Source organism: Parasteatoda tepidariorum, chromosome 4 (assembly GCF_982258835.1).
Source record: "Parasteatoda tepidariorum strain Cologne lab strain chromosome 4, Ptep-v5.0, whole genome shotgun sequence".
Lineage (NCBI taxonomy): Eukaryota > Metazoa > Arthropoda > Arachnida > Araneae > Theridiidae > Parasteatoda > Parasteatoda tepidariorum.
This window is the reverse complement of record NC_141758.1, coordinates 32,280,469-32,298,436: the sequence shown is the minus strand read 5'-3', so window position 1 is coordinate 32,298,436 and position 17,968 is coordinate 32,280,469. Positions and strand designations below refer to the sequence as shown.

General features: G+C 28.1%; 1 protein-coding gene across 3 annotated transcripts in view; it reads right to left on the bottom strand.

Annotated features, from left to right (window-relative positions):
- The window catches only part of Nos (Nitric oxide synthase), a 236,415-nt gene that overhangs the window by 63,407 nt on the left and 155,040 nt on the right, over window positions 1–17,968 (bottom strand). For all 3 annotated transcript variants that reach the window (XM_071182105.2, XM_071182103.2, XM_071182106.2), the window contains exons 8-14: window positions 14,105–14,279; window positions 12,085–12,186; window positions 10,650–10,844; window positions 9,754–9,854; window positions 8,206–8,350; window positions 7,121–7,225; window positions 4,788–4,855 (exon numbers count right to left, since the gene is read on the bottom strand). In XM_071182105.2, coding sequence (XP_071038206.2) covers window positions 4,788–4,855; window positions 7,121–7,225; window positions 8,206–8,350; window positions 9,754–9,854; window positions 10,650–10,844; window positions 12,085–12,186; window positions 14,105–14,279 — 891 coding nt within the window. The remainder of the gene's footprint in view (window positions 1–4,787; window positions 4,856–7,120; window positions 7,226–8,205; window positions 8,351–9,753; window positions 9,855–10,649; window positions 10,845–12,084; window positions 12,187–14,104; window positions 14,280–17,968) is intronic.

Genomic DNA, 17,968 nt, shown 5'->3' with positions numbered 1-17,968 from the left:
TAGCATGACATAATTACTATAAAATGCATACCTGCCAACTTTTAATCCTTTCCATTATCATTTTCCCAGTGGTATTAAAACTTCAATTTTAAGCAAACAAATACGTTGTATTTGAGAAAACTTAAGTACGCATATTAATATATGTGCTTAATTTTTGTAAGAATAGTGGTGATCAAAATCATTTAAAAATTAAGTTTATAAAAGAAAAAATAGTATATGTTTACTACCACTTTAAATATGAAAATAAAATCTTCCGGAAGAGTTGGCAGGTATGAAAATTTGAATTATATAACCCTGCGAATTATTTAGAAATAGTGGTGGATAAAAATCTACTCAATTGAATTTATTAAGCCAAGAATCACAATTGATAAACTACTACTTTAAAATATATATTTGCTGTCCGGAGCAAGTTGGCATCTCTGCACTTTTGTCAGATATGCAGACATGCCAACTGCTCCGGACGCGCCAAAATAATTAAAAAAACGGTAAATAATTATAAAGTTAATTTTGCAAATATTCGACTATTTTTGCTTGTTATTTAAGAGGTATGGCATGACATAAGTATTCTAAAGTGGCGAGTTATATAAGCCTACGAATTATTTAGAAATAGTGGTGAATAAAAATCAACTAAATTGAATTTATTAAAGCAAGAATCACAATTGATTAACTACCACTTTAAAATGTATATTTGCTGTCCGGAGCAAGTTGGCATCTCTGATACGTCATGATAGACCATCTAAAAAAAATAGTAAAATCCGTCTAATATTTGCAAAATTAGTTTGCAGTTATTTACCAGATGGGCAAGTCATGTAAAATTAGCGTGGCGTACAACGAGTTAATATTGAAACAATTGAGAAGGAGAGAGGATATGAAGGAGGTATGTAACAAGAGGAAAAGTTTAAAAGCATAGCATTAAAGTGTTTAATATTGCCTCTCACTATCTTAATGTCACTTATATTTATCACATAAGTTTCTTTTTTGATCCATCAAGTGTCTTAGAACTCATATATCTTTATTCATATAAAGAAGACAGATGAGTTGGAAGAAAAATATAAACATTATGTAGAAAATATACTAATTATATACCAAAATATATGCAAAAATTGTGATTTATACAAATAATTCGAATTATTTTCAGAATAAATTCAACTTTTTTTATTAAAGAGTTTTGATAAAAACTATGATTTAAAAATATCATTCATGGTGTAAAAAATAAAAAGTTTATTTATTATAAATGTGACTTCAATAGATGTGGTTTCAATAGAAAATGCATATTAAACAATGTCTTGTATAGAACCACTTGAATTTGATAACCTCGTGTACTGCTGAAACTAATATGGAAATTTGCGTGATAATCACAAATTTGATTTTTTTGGAATAAATTCATAGTTTCTATAAATCATTTATCATCTGCAGTGCTTCATTTTCACTACCGTTTTCTATGATTCATTTAATCAAAATTCCTACTAAATTGAAGAGATAAAATATAAAACCTTATAACCAAGTTTAAAATCAAAACTTATAACTAATACATAAAATAATTTATAAAGTCATAATACCAATTTTATAATCGAAATGCTCTAAGAAGAAAGAAAAAAATGATGTATTAAAATCATGTAAGTAACTTTGAAATCCGCATGCACATGATATAGAAAAAATAAACTTCTATATATTTTAAAATTATTGACAATACAACAATAAACAGATAACTGAAAGGAAGATAAATTTAAAATTTATATTTGTTTAAATTATTAAAAAATTTAAATATTAGCTATATTAAAATTTCATACTGGAGTGAAATCTTTTCTGAAATGTGATTTTTAAATAAATTAGAAAACGAAATTTGATCAATAACTATATTTAAATAACTGAAATTTCATACTAGAGTTTATTTTTCGGAATGTGATTTTTAAATAAATTACAAAACGTCATTAACTATATCAAAATAAATGACATTTCATCTGGAATTTACTTTTCGGAAATGTGATTTTTAAATAAATTAAATAACAAAATTTAATCAATAACTATATCGAAATAATTGACTTTTCATACTAGAGTTAATTTTTCTAAAATGTGATTGTAAAATAAATTAAATAATAAAATTTAATCATTAGCAAAATTTAACCAATAACTAAATCGAAATATGTGAAATTTCATACAGGAGTTTTTTTTCTTCTGAAATTTGATTTTCAAATAAATTAACTAACAAAATTTTATCAATTATTATATAGAAGTAATTGAAATTTCATACAGGAGTTTATTTTTCTGAAATTTAATTTTTAAATTATAAACCAACAAGATGAATCAGAGATAAAAAGACAAAATATAATCGATTGGAGTTATTTAAAGAAATGTTTGAAAAACAGGAATTTGAACTGATTAAAACTATCTTTTCGAGAACAGAAGAAAGTTTAATAAAAAGTTCAGAAGTTGAATTAGATTGATCTTCTTGCCAAAAATAATGCAGAGATTGAGATAAAAATAAGGAAATATATTGCGGACATGTTCAGCATATCTTTTCAGCTTATTAAAAAAATCTAATGTTGACGACGATGAATTTGAAGGCAGGGCTAAATTAATCAAAATTCCTCGAATTCTGATCTTGTATCGCAGCAAAAAATTATAAATTCAATATTTATTTTTTTAGGATTTCCGGTAAAAAGTACGACTCATGAATAGATTAATAAATTTAGTACACTTCAAAAATTAAGATACAAGTACTTAATCTAATTTTTTTTTTCACTTTTCGATTATTGATTAAAAAGTATGCTTCGAAATTTGGTTCTTTTTGTTCAATTTTTATGACTGCAAGGTTTATTGGTTAAATTTTTTGAGATGTGATTTCTTAGGCAAGTTTATAAGAAAAATGTATGTTTGTATGTATGTTTATAAGAAAAATGTATGTATGTTTTGTTACCAAAAGATAAAAACTAATAAGGAAATAATTGCTACCAGTTTGAGGACACAGAGAATTAACTAATTAGTAACAGACTTATTACGTTTTTTTAGAATATTACAGGGATGCCAACTGCTCCGCTTTCTTGAATAGTTTTAATAAAGTGGTTGCAGATTATATTGTAAAAATCGTTAAAGAAAGATAGTTACGCCTACTTTTTAATAAAGTAACCAGTAGATTGATGCATAAACGTTGTATTTTATATCATACTTATAATTTTTTTATTTAGTGGTGAAAAAATAACTTAAAATGAAAAATACTTGAACTAAAATTAACTTAAATTTTGCTACCACTAGAAAATACTATTTTACAAAGCGGAGCAAGTTGGCATCTCTGATATTATTGCAAAAGTAACCCGATGTAAAGTATGCTAATGAAATAAATGTGAGGAGTAAAAATTTTAAAATATGTCATTTGTTTTGCATAATAGGATTTAAAATTTTTTCAGTGTGTAGTTGGAGCTTATGTTGACGCATCAGATGCATCAACCGAGTTCAAAAGGCTTAAAGCAATAGCCAGTGAATAATTAATTTTTGCATTTTTTTTTCCAAATAAAAAAATAAGCAATATACCTATGGTTTGGTGAACGCTTTTCTCAAGAATAACGTAGATGTTAAGAATTTGTGTAATTTTTTAATATTGCGCTTTGTCGGTCTTTAGTGCTATGATTATTTTTAATATTTGATAACTAGTGCACGTTTTTAAACGAATTTATGCTCTTAAGAGCTACGAATATACTACAAAATTTAGTAGAATATTGTTCTACTTTCCCTATTGGTTCCGGAAACAATTATTCCATTGTTATAATTCAAAATTATATATATTTTTGTGACCCTTTGATGCAGCAGAACGTAATATTTATTCCTCGTTGGTACAGGAGAAAATTATATAATAATTACTATTCATTATTAAATGCATTTTAATGTTTTTTATGTAAATCCAGTAAATTGTTGCACTTAATTTCTGCTCGGTTTAGCAGATAATCATTAATATTAATTTTTAAATCATTCATTTTAAAGATCCAGTAAAATATTGTACTACATTCTCTGTTCGTCCAAGAAATAATTATTTAATAATTACTGTTCTTTATTATATATGTTTTAATGTACTTTGTGAAAATGCATCAAAATATAATACTAGATTCCCTGTTGGTTTTATAATACTACATTAATGTTGGCAAAATATAATACTACATTACTGTTCTTTATTAAATATGTTTTAATGCTCTTAAAGAAAATGTAGCAAAATATAATACTACATTCTCTGTTGGTTTAACCCTTTAACGGCCCCTTTATTTCTAGTAAAGGTAAATTAAAGTATTTTTGGAATTGAAATTGTTTTAAGAACAGTAATTGATATAAAAAAAACTCATGTAGTTTATAAAAATGCAATTTTTCTGGTGGTAAATATATTTAACATGACCAATTAGGAACTTACTGACTTTTATTTTTCTTTATTTATAAAAAAAATTCCTTAAATGCTACAAACTTCAAAAGGAATTATGTATTTTATAACTTTTATACGTTTTTTAAAAGTGGCAAATGGTTACCAACTTTATTCAAACTCACTTCAAGAAAGCTGAAGTTATTGAAATTATGGAAACCTAAATTAAAAGTGGTAAAACGTGGTGGCAAGTATACTTACCACGGCCTTCAAAAGGGTTAAAAGTGATTGTTTAACAATTACTATTCATTATAAATACATTTTAATGTTATTTTAGAAATACTGCACAATGTTCTAAAAATATAACGATGGGGGTATTGAGCCTATAAGTTTTTACCATCCTTACAATAATTATTTAATTATATTTTTAGTATTCAATTGGTCTTACCTAATATATTCAGCATCTGGCGTTGTTTCTCCTGTGATTTTAATCGCTTGAAGACTCCTTGCAAATGCCTGAAATAAGAAAGAAACTATTTAGATTTACACGTAACAGTACGTGAGTTACGGTGATAAATGGGTTTAATGTGGTGTTTTGCTGTATCAAGACGGGGCTAGGAGGACCCTTCAAAGTAGTTGTAAAACGAAACAAAGTTCATATTTTTTTAATTTAAATATCCATGGCTACCAAGTACTACTCTTTTTGCATAGAATGACAATTAAAAACTAAAGATTTTAGAATTTTGTCAACATTTCTTTCGTTACTAAAGTACGCTGCCACTGAATAGTGCACCACGGTGCTTAGAAGTGTGCACCTTTCGGGATGCCATGGGCGACTAATAAAATCAATTCAATTTTGTTGAGTTATTACGAATTATTTCACTTGCTAGTGAAAAATCGACGCAGATACATCATTTGCCAAGTCTTTCAGCTTTCCCGGCAGATTTTATTTTCAAATTTAAAGTGATATCTAAACTCATTTTATTCTATTAAAGTTTTTGAATTAATATAGCAATTATAAATCACCATTGCATAATTCTCGAAAAGAGTGGAAGTTCGCAGAGGTATGCAGATATTTTGACATAGAAAAAAAAGGAAGCTTAAGCCAGAAAATTACACTACCAAGTGAGTGACCTTTTATTTGTTATTTAAAACTATGTATGTGCAATGACATATTTAAAAAATTCTACTTATAAAATATTGCCGTAGTTTAAATGTCTTAAAATAATGCCTTCGTATCCAACAAGAAATGTATTTTCTGAACCAATGTAAATTACGAATTAGTTTAAGGGCAGGATGTGTCCGCCATTTTCTCTCTTTTCTCCTTTGCAGACACAGAGTTCCCTTTAATCTTTTTTCACGGTGATTAATTAATCTGATTGTGTTAATTTGGTTTACATAGATGTCAATTCGTAAGCAGAGATGCCAACTGCTCTGGACGCGCCAAAATAATTAAAAAAAAACGGTAGATAACTACAAAGTAAATTTTGCAAATATTTGATTATTTTTGCTTGCTTTTTAAAAGGTATAGCATGACATAAGTACTGTTAAATGGTGAATTATATAAGCCTACGAATTATTTAGAAATAGTAGTGGATAAAAATCTACTAAATACAATTTATTAAACAAAATATCACAATTGATAAAGTACCACTTTAAAATATATATTTGCTATCCGGAGCAAGTTGGCCTCTCTGCGTAAGTACTATTGTTTACAATACAGCGGAAGAAACAGAAATGTAACAAAGGTATTTTTTTTTTTAAATTTTGGCAGCACTTAAAAATTACGTTGTACGATTATCAGGTTATACAATTACTTAGATACTGGGGTAGTCAGAATCATTGTGAATAAAATTTATTAAACCAAAATTTTAAAGTATTACGTTTTCTACAACATTAAATCTTCGATATAAATAAGCGAATTTAGCAGTCGAGGGCTTGTACTCTCTCTGGGAAAATTTGCTCCTTTAACTATTACCGTAAATAACATTTCCAGATGTTATTTCGGTCACAATGTGACAAAATTAGTATTCCTAAACTTATCTAAAATCACTCCTTCATTTTGCTGACAGCTACACTTTTGAAGAAAATTTTTGATTGTTTTAAATTTTAACTATTTTGAGTTAGCCGCAATCCGTTGCATCCCTTTCGGTGTCGACTGGTACTGAGTGTAGCTAATCCTGTTATGATATGTTGAACTTCTAAAAACGTGTTTTTATTACTTTATTAGGGCGGATTCACCGGTACGGACAACAAATAAAAATAGATAAATAAAAAAATTGAATAATTTTAACTTAGTTAATTTCGTCGTTAAATGCCTTTCAGTTTTATGAATGATTTCATAGGGTTGATTGATATCGATTTATAGATTGTTTTTCTGTACGAATAATGGGTTTTCAGCTTGGTTACAATAATGTTGAATTATGATAACCATGACTGTCTTGTTTCTCCAAGATGAATTTTTAGAATAAAAAATTTGAATTAGAAGTCTTTATATCTTATAAAAAAATATCGTAAATGTTAGCGCTTCATGGGGTGTGATGCCATTTTAAAGTTTAGAGACCTGGTTACTATAAGCTTCAAATCAATATGTTTCCTTAATTTGAAGTGGTGATCTTAGTAGTAATTAATGTGATAGGTTTGCTTCCGATTTGTTAGAACCTTTTAAAACTTCTAATGCTAACGAAAACATTAAAAAAATTATTAAAAAAAAATACTGTTTGCTACTGTTTGTGTCATAGAGTTGCCTTTTTATAATAGGTTGGGTTTAAAAATACCCACTTCTCCATTTTCAGGTGGATCTCCATTTCCGAAAGTGCTAGTAACAACAAGAAGAAGAGTTTCGTGTTCTAGATTGATAACATCATAGTCTACCATGCATATTACCTGCAACACATATTGTCGGTACAAAAAGCACTCATATTGATATTTCTTAAAATCTAACATACAGAATGCAGAATAAAATAGGATTATACAGAATGTAGAAAACATAGGATTGATGTAGCATGTAGGATAATAGAATAATAGTAAATAAAGGCGAATAATAGAACAATAGTGAACAATGTAGAATAGTAAATAATATAGAATAATGCAGCAATAGTAAATAACGTGTAATAGTAGAAGATTAGTAAATGATGTGGAATAATAGAGCAATAGTAAATAATGTAGAATAATAAATAATATAGAATAACGCAGCAATAGTAAATAATGTGGAATAATAGAACAATCGTAAATAATGGGGAATAATAGAACAATCGTAAGTAATGTAGAATAATAGAATAATAGTACATGATGCAGAATAATAGAACAATAGTAAATAATGTAGAATAATAGAACAATAGCAAATAATGTAGAATAATAGAATAGTAATGGAATAATAGTAAAATAAATTCACGTAGAATAACAGAATAAAGAATGCCTAATCCAGGGATATCATGGGTGACTAAAAATATAAAGAGTTTTTGAAACTGTGATTTTTTTTATTTATTTATAATCTATTTAATTAAGGAATTTTATTTGTCACAACATTATTTTTAGTCGACCGTGGCAATCCTGCTAATGAATACTTAAATAACTGATACGTTTTTTTTATTAAAAAAAAAAAAAAACTAACGGTTCATTATTTAAATCAAATGTATTTAATACAAATTCTGCAAATAGAAATTAATAATGAAATAATAATTAAAGCAAAAGTATTTTTTTTGGGGGGGGGGGAGTTTAAATGCTCGAGTTACAATAAAATTTGGTGAGGAGCTTTTGTACCTTATTCATTATAAATTACATTACAGAATAAATTATGCATTTTGTGCAATATTAGAATAATAAAAGTATATTCATTATTAGTCGTTTATTTAAACTTAACTTACATTAGCGTTGAAAGCATGAGAAAATATGTCACCCAGCATTTTAGCGTAGTGTTCAGACCGACCAGTTTCAGTTGCAAACAAGATGGTTGCCTTAATTCGCCGAGACAAAGCCATTCCAAACAAATTTGACGTAAATTTCACTGCCCTGTAAATAAACAAAGTAAGAATCATGCTGATATTAAGTGATTGAAATCAAATCAAACTAAAATCATTAGATGGAATTAAAACAAATGAACTAATATTTCACTGCAAAGAAAATTACTACAAAAAATAACTTAACGAAAATAAATACAGAAACAAAAAAAATTGAACATTCATCAAGATTTAATATTTAAATTTAAATCAAATTTACAACATAACATTTAAATTCAAGATCAAACATTTAAATCAAATTTAGAAAGCGGAAAAACTATTATCAGAACTTTGCTTTTGTTGCCCATTTATAATCGAATTCTTAGAAAATTCTTTAAAATTTTTGAACAGAAACTGATTTATTTTAAATGTCGACAGAATTAATTTATCATCTGTCAAACGAAAAAACTATCACTTTAGAGTACGGTAAAACATAATGTACGTGACAAATGTCTGTTTACCTGTAGTATGTCTCGCGAAAGAACTCATGCCTTAAAAACTGGCAGAACATTGTGCGTTCTTGACAATGCAGGAAGAAACTTAAAAGTGTTAAATCTCTATAATACACTTGGCTTTCTATGTCATATATATTGTTTATTTAAAATATTTTTGATTTACTTCGCTATTTCGTAAAATCTGAATTTTTTGGAACATTTTTTTTATTAAAAGCTACTTTATTTTACCCGCTTATTACGTTACCCGTAACCGCCTACGTCTTATTTTTGAAAAAAGAACCTTCCCAAAGCATGAAAGGAAATAGGATTTTTTTTTACTCTTTTTGAAAAGTTAAGGAATGGTAACTAACTTATTTCACTCTTAGCACTTACAATTGGAGAAGCTGAATATTCCTTACAACTAGAGTATATTAATAATATAAAATTATATACCATGTGATATATATGCTGTTCTAAAATCAAGCAATAGCAATGTTCTTTTAACCAAATCGGTTGTTAATCAATTTTTATGTTCCAATTATTTATATGCAAATCTGCTACCACATTTTTCATAAAGGCTGTTTTTCCATTACTGCAAAATACAATCTATCGTTTATCTATCGAAAAGATAAATCGCCTTAGAAACTGACAGAACGTTGCATACTTGTGGGTATGTAAGATGTCCCTCCAAAGTACTAAATATCTTTAGTACACTTGGCTTATGTGATATTTGTTGCCTATTTGTAAAATTTTCTACTACCTCACAATTTCTTTAAAACGTAATTTTCTGAACCATTTTATTTCATTAGAATGTGCTTTATTTCAAGAGTAGTCAGAATGAATACACTGTTTGTCTAACGAAAGCTACTTGAACATTGTGTATGTGACCACGTGAGATGTCACTGAAATGTGCCAAATCTCTCGAACACACATGTTTTTTTTAATGTTTTATTCATTGCTCATTTATAATATTCTTGATTACCTTGCAATTTCTTTAAAACGGAATTTTCTGGAAGGAGTTCTTGGCCCATTGCCGGAAGACTCTCTGTCTTTTTCCCAAACATGTGTCTTCCACGGTGGGTCCTAAAAGTAAAATAAAATAAAAGTACTAAATAATTGCATAGGTTATAGAGAACAAGCTTGTGGTTTTTAGAATATTAACTGATTCCAAAAACTAAAAAATGTGCATAAACGTGAATGAAAATTATTTTTTAAACCAAGCTATCTATGAAATACATGAAAGAGATAAGTGTTACATTTGTAGATTTTAAAGATTCTAAAATTGTTTGCATAGAGAATGTGTAAGTATAGACAACGCCTACAACAACTGAAAGCCTCCACACGGTTTTTTTTATAGGTAGTCCGATCAGACCACTATGAAGGTAAACCAGTTTACGAAAGAGCCCTTTGATGCAAAATCTAGTAAAAATAAGAAAATGGTAGAAAATATATGTTTAAAAATTTGTTTGGTTGGTAGGTTGGTGTCGTGTCATGGACAGAAAATAATTTTACATGTGATCCAAGGTCCTATATACAACATATGCAATTTGAAGGCAATTTTCTTCATATAAGTCCGCCCACGGATTGTCACTTATCTGCTGCAATTGCGCCAGTATAACGGGACAGTTGAAAAGACGTATGGGGGTTAGTTCTATGTATGGGCAATTTAAAAATTTGTTTGAATTATGAATATGATTGGTTTGCCTTATTTGCTTGTCAACCACTACAGATTCAATTCTCAAATATATGTGACAAATTTATCCCAGTGACTTTTAAAAAATAATTTGGGTACATGCGCACAACTGGATCACATTTTAAATAGTCTGCGCAGACTACTTAACCGCGTGGAGGCTTTCTGATGTAGGAGGTGAGGTTTACCTGGTATTCATAGCTGGGTTTAAGGTTGTAGAGAAGCAATTCCTGGTGGAAGACGGGTGTTAGGCTACCACTGAGAGGGGGAACAATCCACACCCAATCTGCCGGACATCCTCCTCTGAGTCTCAATTCATTGTCCCAATGCTTCATAAATGATTCGGATGCTGTGTGATGATCCACAATTGTGACATTGGCTTTCTGCAAAAACACAAATCTACATATGAACCGATGAAACTAGTGCACATGAAATGATTCATAGTGGGAAAATTACTAATTAAATAAAATTATTAAACAATAGTTAATTAAGTATTGAAATAAAATACAACTATCAAATAAAATTGCAGAATTAAATTCAACACATGGCTTCTGGTTTTATTAAACCTGATTAATAATAAAAAATATTTATTGAACTTTCAAGAAAATATCTGTTTCATCGTAGTAACAGAATATATAAATAATATATATATATATATATATATATATATATATATATATATATATATATATATATATATATATATATATATATATATATATATATATATATATATATATATATATATATATATATATATATATTATATTCAGCTCACCTTTGTTTTGGGACGATAATTAATAAATTTAGAGGATCATATTTTATTATGAGTGGAAAAATTCATTCTAACTAGTAGAACAAACTGGTAGAACGTGGTAAAACCTACCGTATTCCTGACTCTATAGGAGCATCAAAAATCTCTGTAATTTTCACTGAAGATCTTTGGCAATGATTTTGGTAAAATTAACAATAAAATATGATTTTATAATGTGCAATACAATTTGATAAATGCGGTAAAATTTAGAAATTTTATCATGATACTTTAGAGCATACTAAATATAAATATATGACGCTAAATATAATGATAAATATGATAATGCCAAATATATTAAACAAATTAGATGACAAAGTCGTAGCCAATCGAAAAACCCGACTGCTTAAAAATATCTTTGGAATCTTACGATACGCCGGGAAAAGGTGTATTTATATTCTACCTGATTCAACTTATATACCTTTAAGGTTAAGCGAGAAATTTTCACGGAATTGTTTTATATGACAGTAAGATTTCACTACTCTGAGCCTATTGCAAACTGAAGTCCAATCGGACTAATATTATAAATGGTTCTAAAATATGTGGATTCACAGCAATAAGCCTAAAAATGAGTCAGACTTATTGGGAAATGTTGGAGAGAGTTCTCCAATTGACTAAGCGCTTTGTTCATCGTCAGTGACTGTCTGAAAAGAGAAGGATTATTCCATCAACTTATGGCATTATTACAAATTTGAATTGCTGACTACTTCTTGCATCCTAACTTATCTTGGAAGGCAATTACAAATTTATGTATTTCTAGAAATTATTAATAGTAAGTACTAATAACAAAAATCATGTTTAAAATAGAGTACCTGAAAACTGTAAATAACTGCGTAATTTACTTCGACTACTGCTCTATCTTTCCACAAAGTTGAAGGTGCTCGCATATCAACTCCTAAACGAGTAGCTACCTCCTAAATAAAAGAAAATGTTATATTAAGTCCTTAGAAGAATGGTCGAGATATCTTCTCATTATTCATTTAAGTTGTGCAAGATGTTTAAGAAAAATATGCTGCAACTTGTATCTTTAAGAGTTCAAATAGTGTTACATTGTTGCATATGAAAGGCTTGTAGTGAGACAGCAATAAACAGAAATAAAATCCAGGGGGGACACTTTTCAGAAAAAATTATTGTTGCTGTTTCTAATGTCACTTGTCGAGTACCAGCTTGGTGAAACCAAGCGAATTTAAGGCAGAGGGTACATTTCTTGTTTTTAGTGGCACCATCTATGGCCAAGAAGAATACGTCTTCTGCCACACACATCGCAGCTCGTTGTAAAAGGTGGACCCATTTATTCATCCACAGATCGTAATTTTGACTAGAACCAGACAACTATCCATTTCCAATTCAGTACATCTAGAGGTGCAATTTGTTCTGAGAACTTAGAGGATTTTGTGACCCGACAGATTTAACGTGCCCCTGTCACCATTTACTACACGAAGAATCCTTGCCCGGCTGGGACGCACCAGGCTGTCCCACCGAAAAAAATTAAAAAAATTAAAAAACGGGTAGAGAGTTGGAAATGTTTTTTCTAATTACTCTCGACCTAACATAATAGTAAATCAAATATATGGATTAAAACAGATTTATTGCATTCCTATTATTGACGTAAAATTAAACGCTATAAAATTTACATTTAGCTTATTTTAAAATGACACCTTAAAATTTTTACTATCAGACATTAGAACCAAAGTGGAGTTACAACTGAACTTTAGACTCATTTACGAATAGTGGCGAGTAAAATAACTTCAAATCACATTTACCTTAAAAATGAATCTAGAATATATATAATATCACTAACTACACATCAACTAACTATTTGAACAGTTAATATTTTGGTTTAAATGTAACGTCGAACAAAGAGGTAATTTATGAGCCATAAATTATGCCGTCAACATTAAGACTTTGATCTTTGCCATAATAATAATAATAATAAAAAACAGTATGATCTAATGCAGTTCTAATGCAGTCTAATACAGTCCTTATTGATATATCAATTTTGGTCATGATCAAATGTTCGCTTAAACATTTTTTTCAGATTTGTTGTTGTTTCTAATCCTTCACAACATAGTTTCAGATTTATCAAAGCAATGAGTCCAAACACTTTAGCAAAGCCACACACCAAAACTAATCGCAGGAGAATGTCTTGCAAGTAAAATCCCAGACATTCAAGGAATTCGAAGGAAACAGATTTCAATTTGCGCTTGCAAAGTGTTGGGAAGACTTTGCTCCCAAATTTGAAAGTTAAACTGTTAAAATTATGCTTGAACTTCTTAAATGACCACTGATGAATCGTGTAAATTGCCGTTTGATCCGATCTCTCTCCCTTGAACTTAAGAGCACAATCTGGGCTTTTTCTATCAAACCAGTAATAAACAGGAAACTTTAACCAGGGTTGCCTGTCGCAGGTTTTCTTCAGGGATAAAATCTATTGATAGGTAATGAGGTAGTCAGATGTTGTCCCTTTTAGCCAGGTTATCAGCAACTTCCTTACCAGAGACACCAACATGTGACGGGTAAGTGGACATCTCCAGTTTTGGTGAGGCATTTCAAATAGTCGATTATTACAGTGCTCACAATGAGTAATTAACTAGATTCCAGTCCTGTAAGTATTGTAAGGAAATGCGACAGTCAGTGATGACCCAGATGTCCAGAGAAGTTTCTAATTCGAGAATGGACTTTAATCCTTTATGAATGGCTATGAGTTCACTTCTGAATACCAAGAAATTTTTTCTCCATTTAACTCTTATTCATACTGTTTTGTCAAAATAAAAAGGAGGAGAACTATTAAAAAATAATAGAATAAAAAGAACGTAGAAGAAGCTATGTTACTTCTAGTATGTTGAATCGGTGAGGATCGCATAAATCTCTGGCTCCTATTTCCGTTACCATGTACCACCCATTGAAAGGAGCTGCAGGAAATTCCAGTCCACCAACATCGAATAACATACTGGACACTGCGGGCAATGCATACCATTGGATATTGAGATCCTTAAACCAAGGATACCTAAAGGAGATACAGAAATAAGCATTTTTTAATATTCCATTAAAAAATGTATCACAAAATGACGAATTTCTTTGAAAAAAAAAAACTTAAATATGTACATCGAGTTTCGAATCTTAATACATACTATTAAAATCTTGGAATATGTTTAATTTAACCTAAATTATAGACTATTAAAGTGTGGGTGTAACAATGCAGGAAGCTAATAGAACGCATGGTTGTAATTTTTTTATAATTTTATTTTTAGGATATTTTTGATTCACAAATAAATTGATTTGGCAAAGATTACAGTTCATTTTCTTTTATTTTGGCTAAGATTAGATGGACAAAAATTAAATGGCGAAAATAATGATTTTGATATATATAATCCTCTTAACCAATGGGAGACTGTTTTACTTAAAAACTAAACTAAAAGGCAGCAGTCAAATTAAAAACATGTATAGTTTGTCTAAAGAAGGAACTCCCCTCACCAAGTAGTCTAAGGCCGTCTGCTGCTATAGAATAAGTATTTCATATATTTATATATAGAGTATTTCAAAGAGGAGGTATTTACTTCTCTGTGTACGTAGCGTCCTCAAACCTCAAGTTTTTACAGTCAAATCAATGGATTTCTTAGGTTTACTTCAAATTAATTGTCCCAAAATACACTTGGAACTTTCTTGCACTCTGAAAAAACTCAATGGTTGTCGATGAGAATAAAACGTATATATTACGGCCGACATAATTATCGTGTCGCTGTAAAATAAATACATAATACATTTTCAAACAATTTTGGAGGTGTAAAAATAATGTGCCTATTATTTTTTATTATTTTTTTTATTATCAAAAGTTCAAGGTTTTTGAGATCTGCCCATATATATATATATATATATATATATATATATATATATATATATATATATATATATATATATATATATATATATATATATATATATATATATATATATATATATATATATATATATATATATATATATATATATATATATATATATATATATATATATATATATATATATAAAAAAATAAATACAAGAAAACACTAAGAAAATTAAGAAAACAATAAGTAACATTTATTGCGCTTAAGCTGCAAGTAAACAGCACTCATTAGATAAGTTCAAAATGAAGAATAAAACAAAGAAAAATTATAGACATATGAAAAAAAGGGGGTGGGAAATAATAAGTAAAAAAAAAAAAACAACAAACAATATTTTATTTAAAAAAAAAAAAAAAAAAAAAAAAAAAAAAAAAAAAAAAAAAAAAGGAAATGTTAATTAAAAAACCGGAAAAAAAGCCGGAAAAAAAAGATATAATCTTTTCTTCAGCCCACACGATTATATCCGCAAAACAGAGTGCTTTCTGATATTGTATCAATAAAGCCAAAGCAAAATATATTAATACAATAGTGTGAGGAGCACTCAAAAAAATTTTTATTAAATAACTACGTAAAAATAAATATAACATGTAAAAACAGATAATAAAATAAAATAAAAAGAAAAAATAAAATAAAAAACATTAAAAAGGGGGGACTATAAAGCGAGTAGCAAAATCATAACAACTTACTTGGACAGTTATTTTTCACGAATGATTTAAAAATGTTTTCGCAGAAAGATTGCCAGATTACAAAATATGAAAACAAAAGATGAAAACAAAAGCGCAAATTGAGTGTAACCAAAGGGTTCTAAAGTGTCGTTCTTACTGCACTGCTGAAGTGATTTGTTATTCTGAGTTTTGATTTGTTAGTTACCAAGGATGGGCCCGAAATGGATGTGCACAAGGTAATATTATACTGGATAATTTTAAAAATTGATCATAAATAGTTTTAGAAGATAGATGTTTATTTAAGAAAAAATATAAAATAGAAAAGAGAAACATAAATTGCCTGCTTTGTAAATAATTTTAGCCGCGGATTTGCACGATATAGATTAGTACATAGAAAAATTATTTAAATTATCAAAGAAAAATTTTTAATAGATAATTTTTAACACGGATTTGCCCGAAATGGATTTGCACATGGAAAAATTAACAAAGAAAAAATTTTAGCAGATAATTTTAACCACGGATTTGCCCGAAATGGATTTGCACATGGAATTGTATAAATTAATAAAGAAATTTTTAGCAAACAATTTATCCACGGATTTGCCCGAAATGGATTTGCACATGGAAAAACTGTATAGATTAACAAGGGAAATTATTTAGCAAAGGAATTTTTAGTAAATAATTCTAACCACGGATTTGCCCGAAATGGATTTGCACATGGAAAGATTAACAAAGAAAAAATTTTAGTACATAATTATAGCCACGGATTTGCCCGAAATGGATTTGCACATGGAAAAATTACATAAATTAACAAAGAAATTATTTAGTAAATAATTTTGGCAATGAATTTTGGCCTGAAATGGATTTGCACATGGGAAAATCATAAAAATTAACAAAAAAATGTTTAGAAAATATATCCACCAAAATATACGATTAATTCAATGATTTTATATAAAATTTTATTACATTAGTTGGGTATCCATTGTTTTTTATCAGATTTTGAAAGAGTTTATCGATTTGTATTTTGGATAAATAAATATTACTACATATTCTTTTAATTCTGTTCATTTCATTAAAAGTGGTATTTAAATAGATGCTCCTAGAAACATTAGAATTCCAAGTAACTAGTTTATTAATATTAAAATTAAAATCATTTCTTTTATCGTATAAATCAACAAAGCAGATATTTTCAACTTTCATAATACCCAAATCCAAAAAATTGAAATTAATATTATCATCATGATTACGAAGTAAGATTAATTCCTCAGGGTATATGTCACTCAATAAAACAGTAAAATCTTGGAAATTAAAGATAATTAAGTCATCAATATATCTAAAAACAAATTTAATACTCAGAGTAAAATTTTTTTCATAATAATGCAAAAATAAGTTAGCTAAGAGAGATGAATAATTAGATCCCTGTGGTATTCCATTAATTTGAAGAAAGATATCCCTTCCATTGTAAAGATAATTACTAAAAAGACAAAAATTAATCAGAATTTCCCAATAATCAAAATCGCAACAAAGGATATTTTTAAAATCATGGTAATAATTCAAAAGGACATCTTTTAGTTTAGAAAGGGGAATGCTATTGAAAAGATCCTGGAAATCAAAAGTCGCAATAGAATTAATTTTATTATGTTTAATGAAATTTAAAATCGGTTGATTATTAGTGATTATCCAAGAGAAACCTTCTTTAGTAATATAGTTAATAATCTTATTTAAGTAGTTAGAGAAAATGGTGCCAGGTTTAGTTAAATAAGTATTCGACCCACATGTGATAGTTCTAAATTTTACTGGAATTTTATGAAATTTAGGACTGATAATTAAGTAAGGAAATTGTATATTGCTAATTTTAATTTTTAATCTCTTGTAAAAAGCTAAAATTTTTTTAATGGCAATATTATTATTGAAATTACTAAGTTCAAAATTTTTACTATTTTTTAATTCCGTATTTAAAAGTTCAGCATAGAATTTTTTACAGAATATAGCATAATTATTGTTAGCTTTGTCTATGGGAGTAATTACAAAATTTTTTTGAAGTTGCTTAATTGATTGAACAATATTAGAAAAATTTGTTGAATTGTTATTCTTATTTAAATTATCCTTATTATTGAAAATAAAGTTTTTAAAGTAATAATAAACTTCCC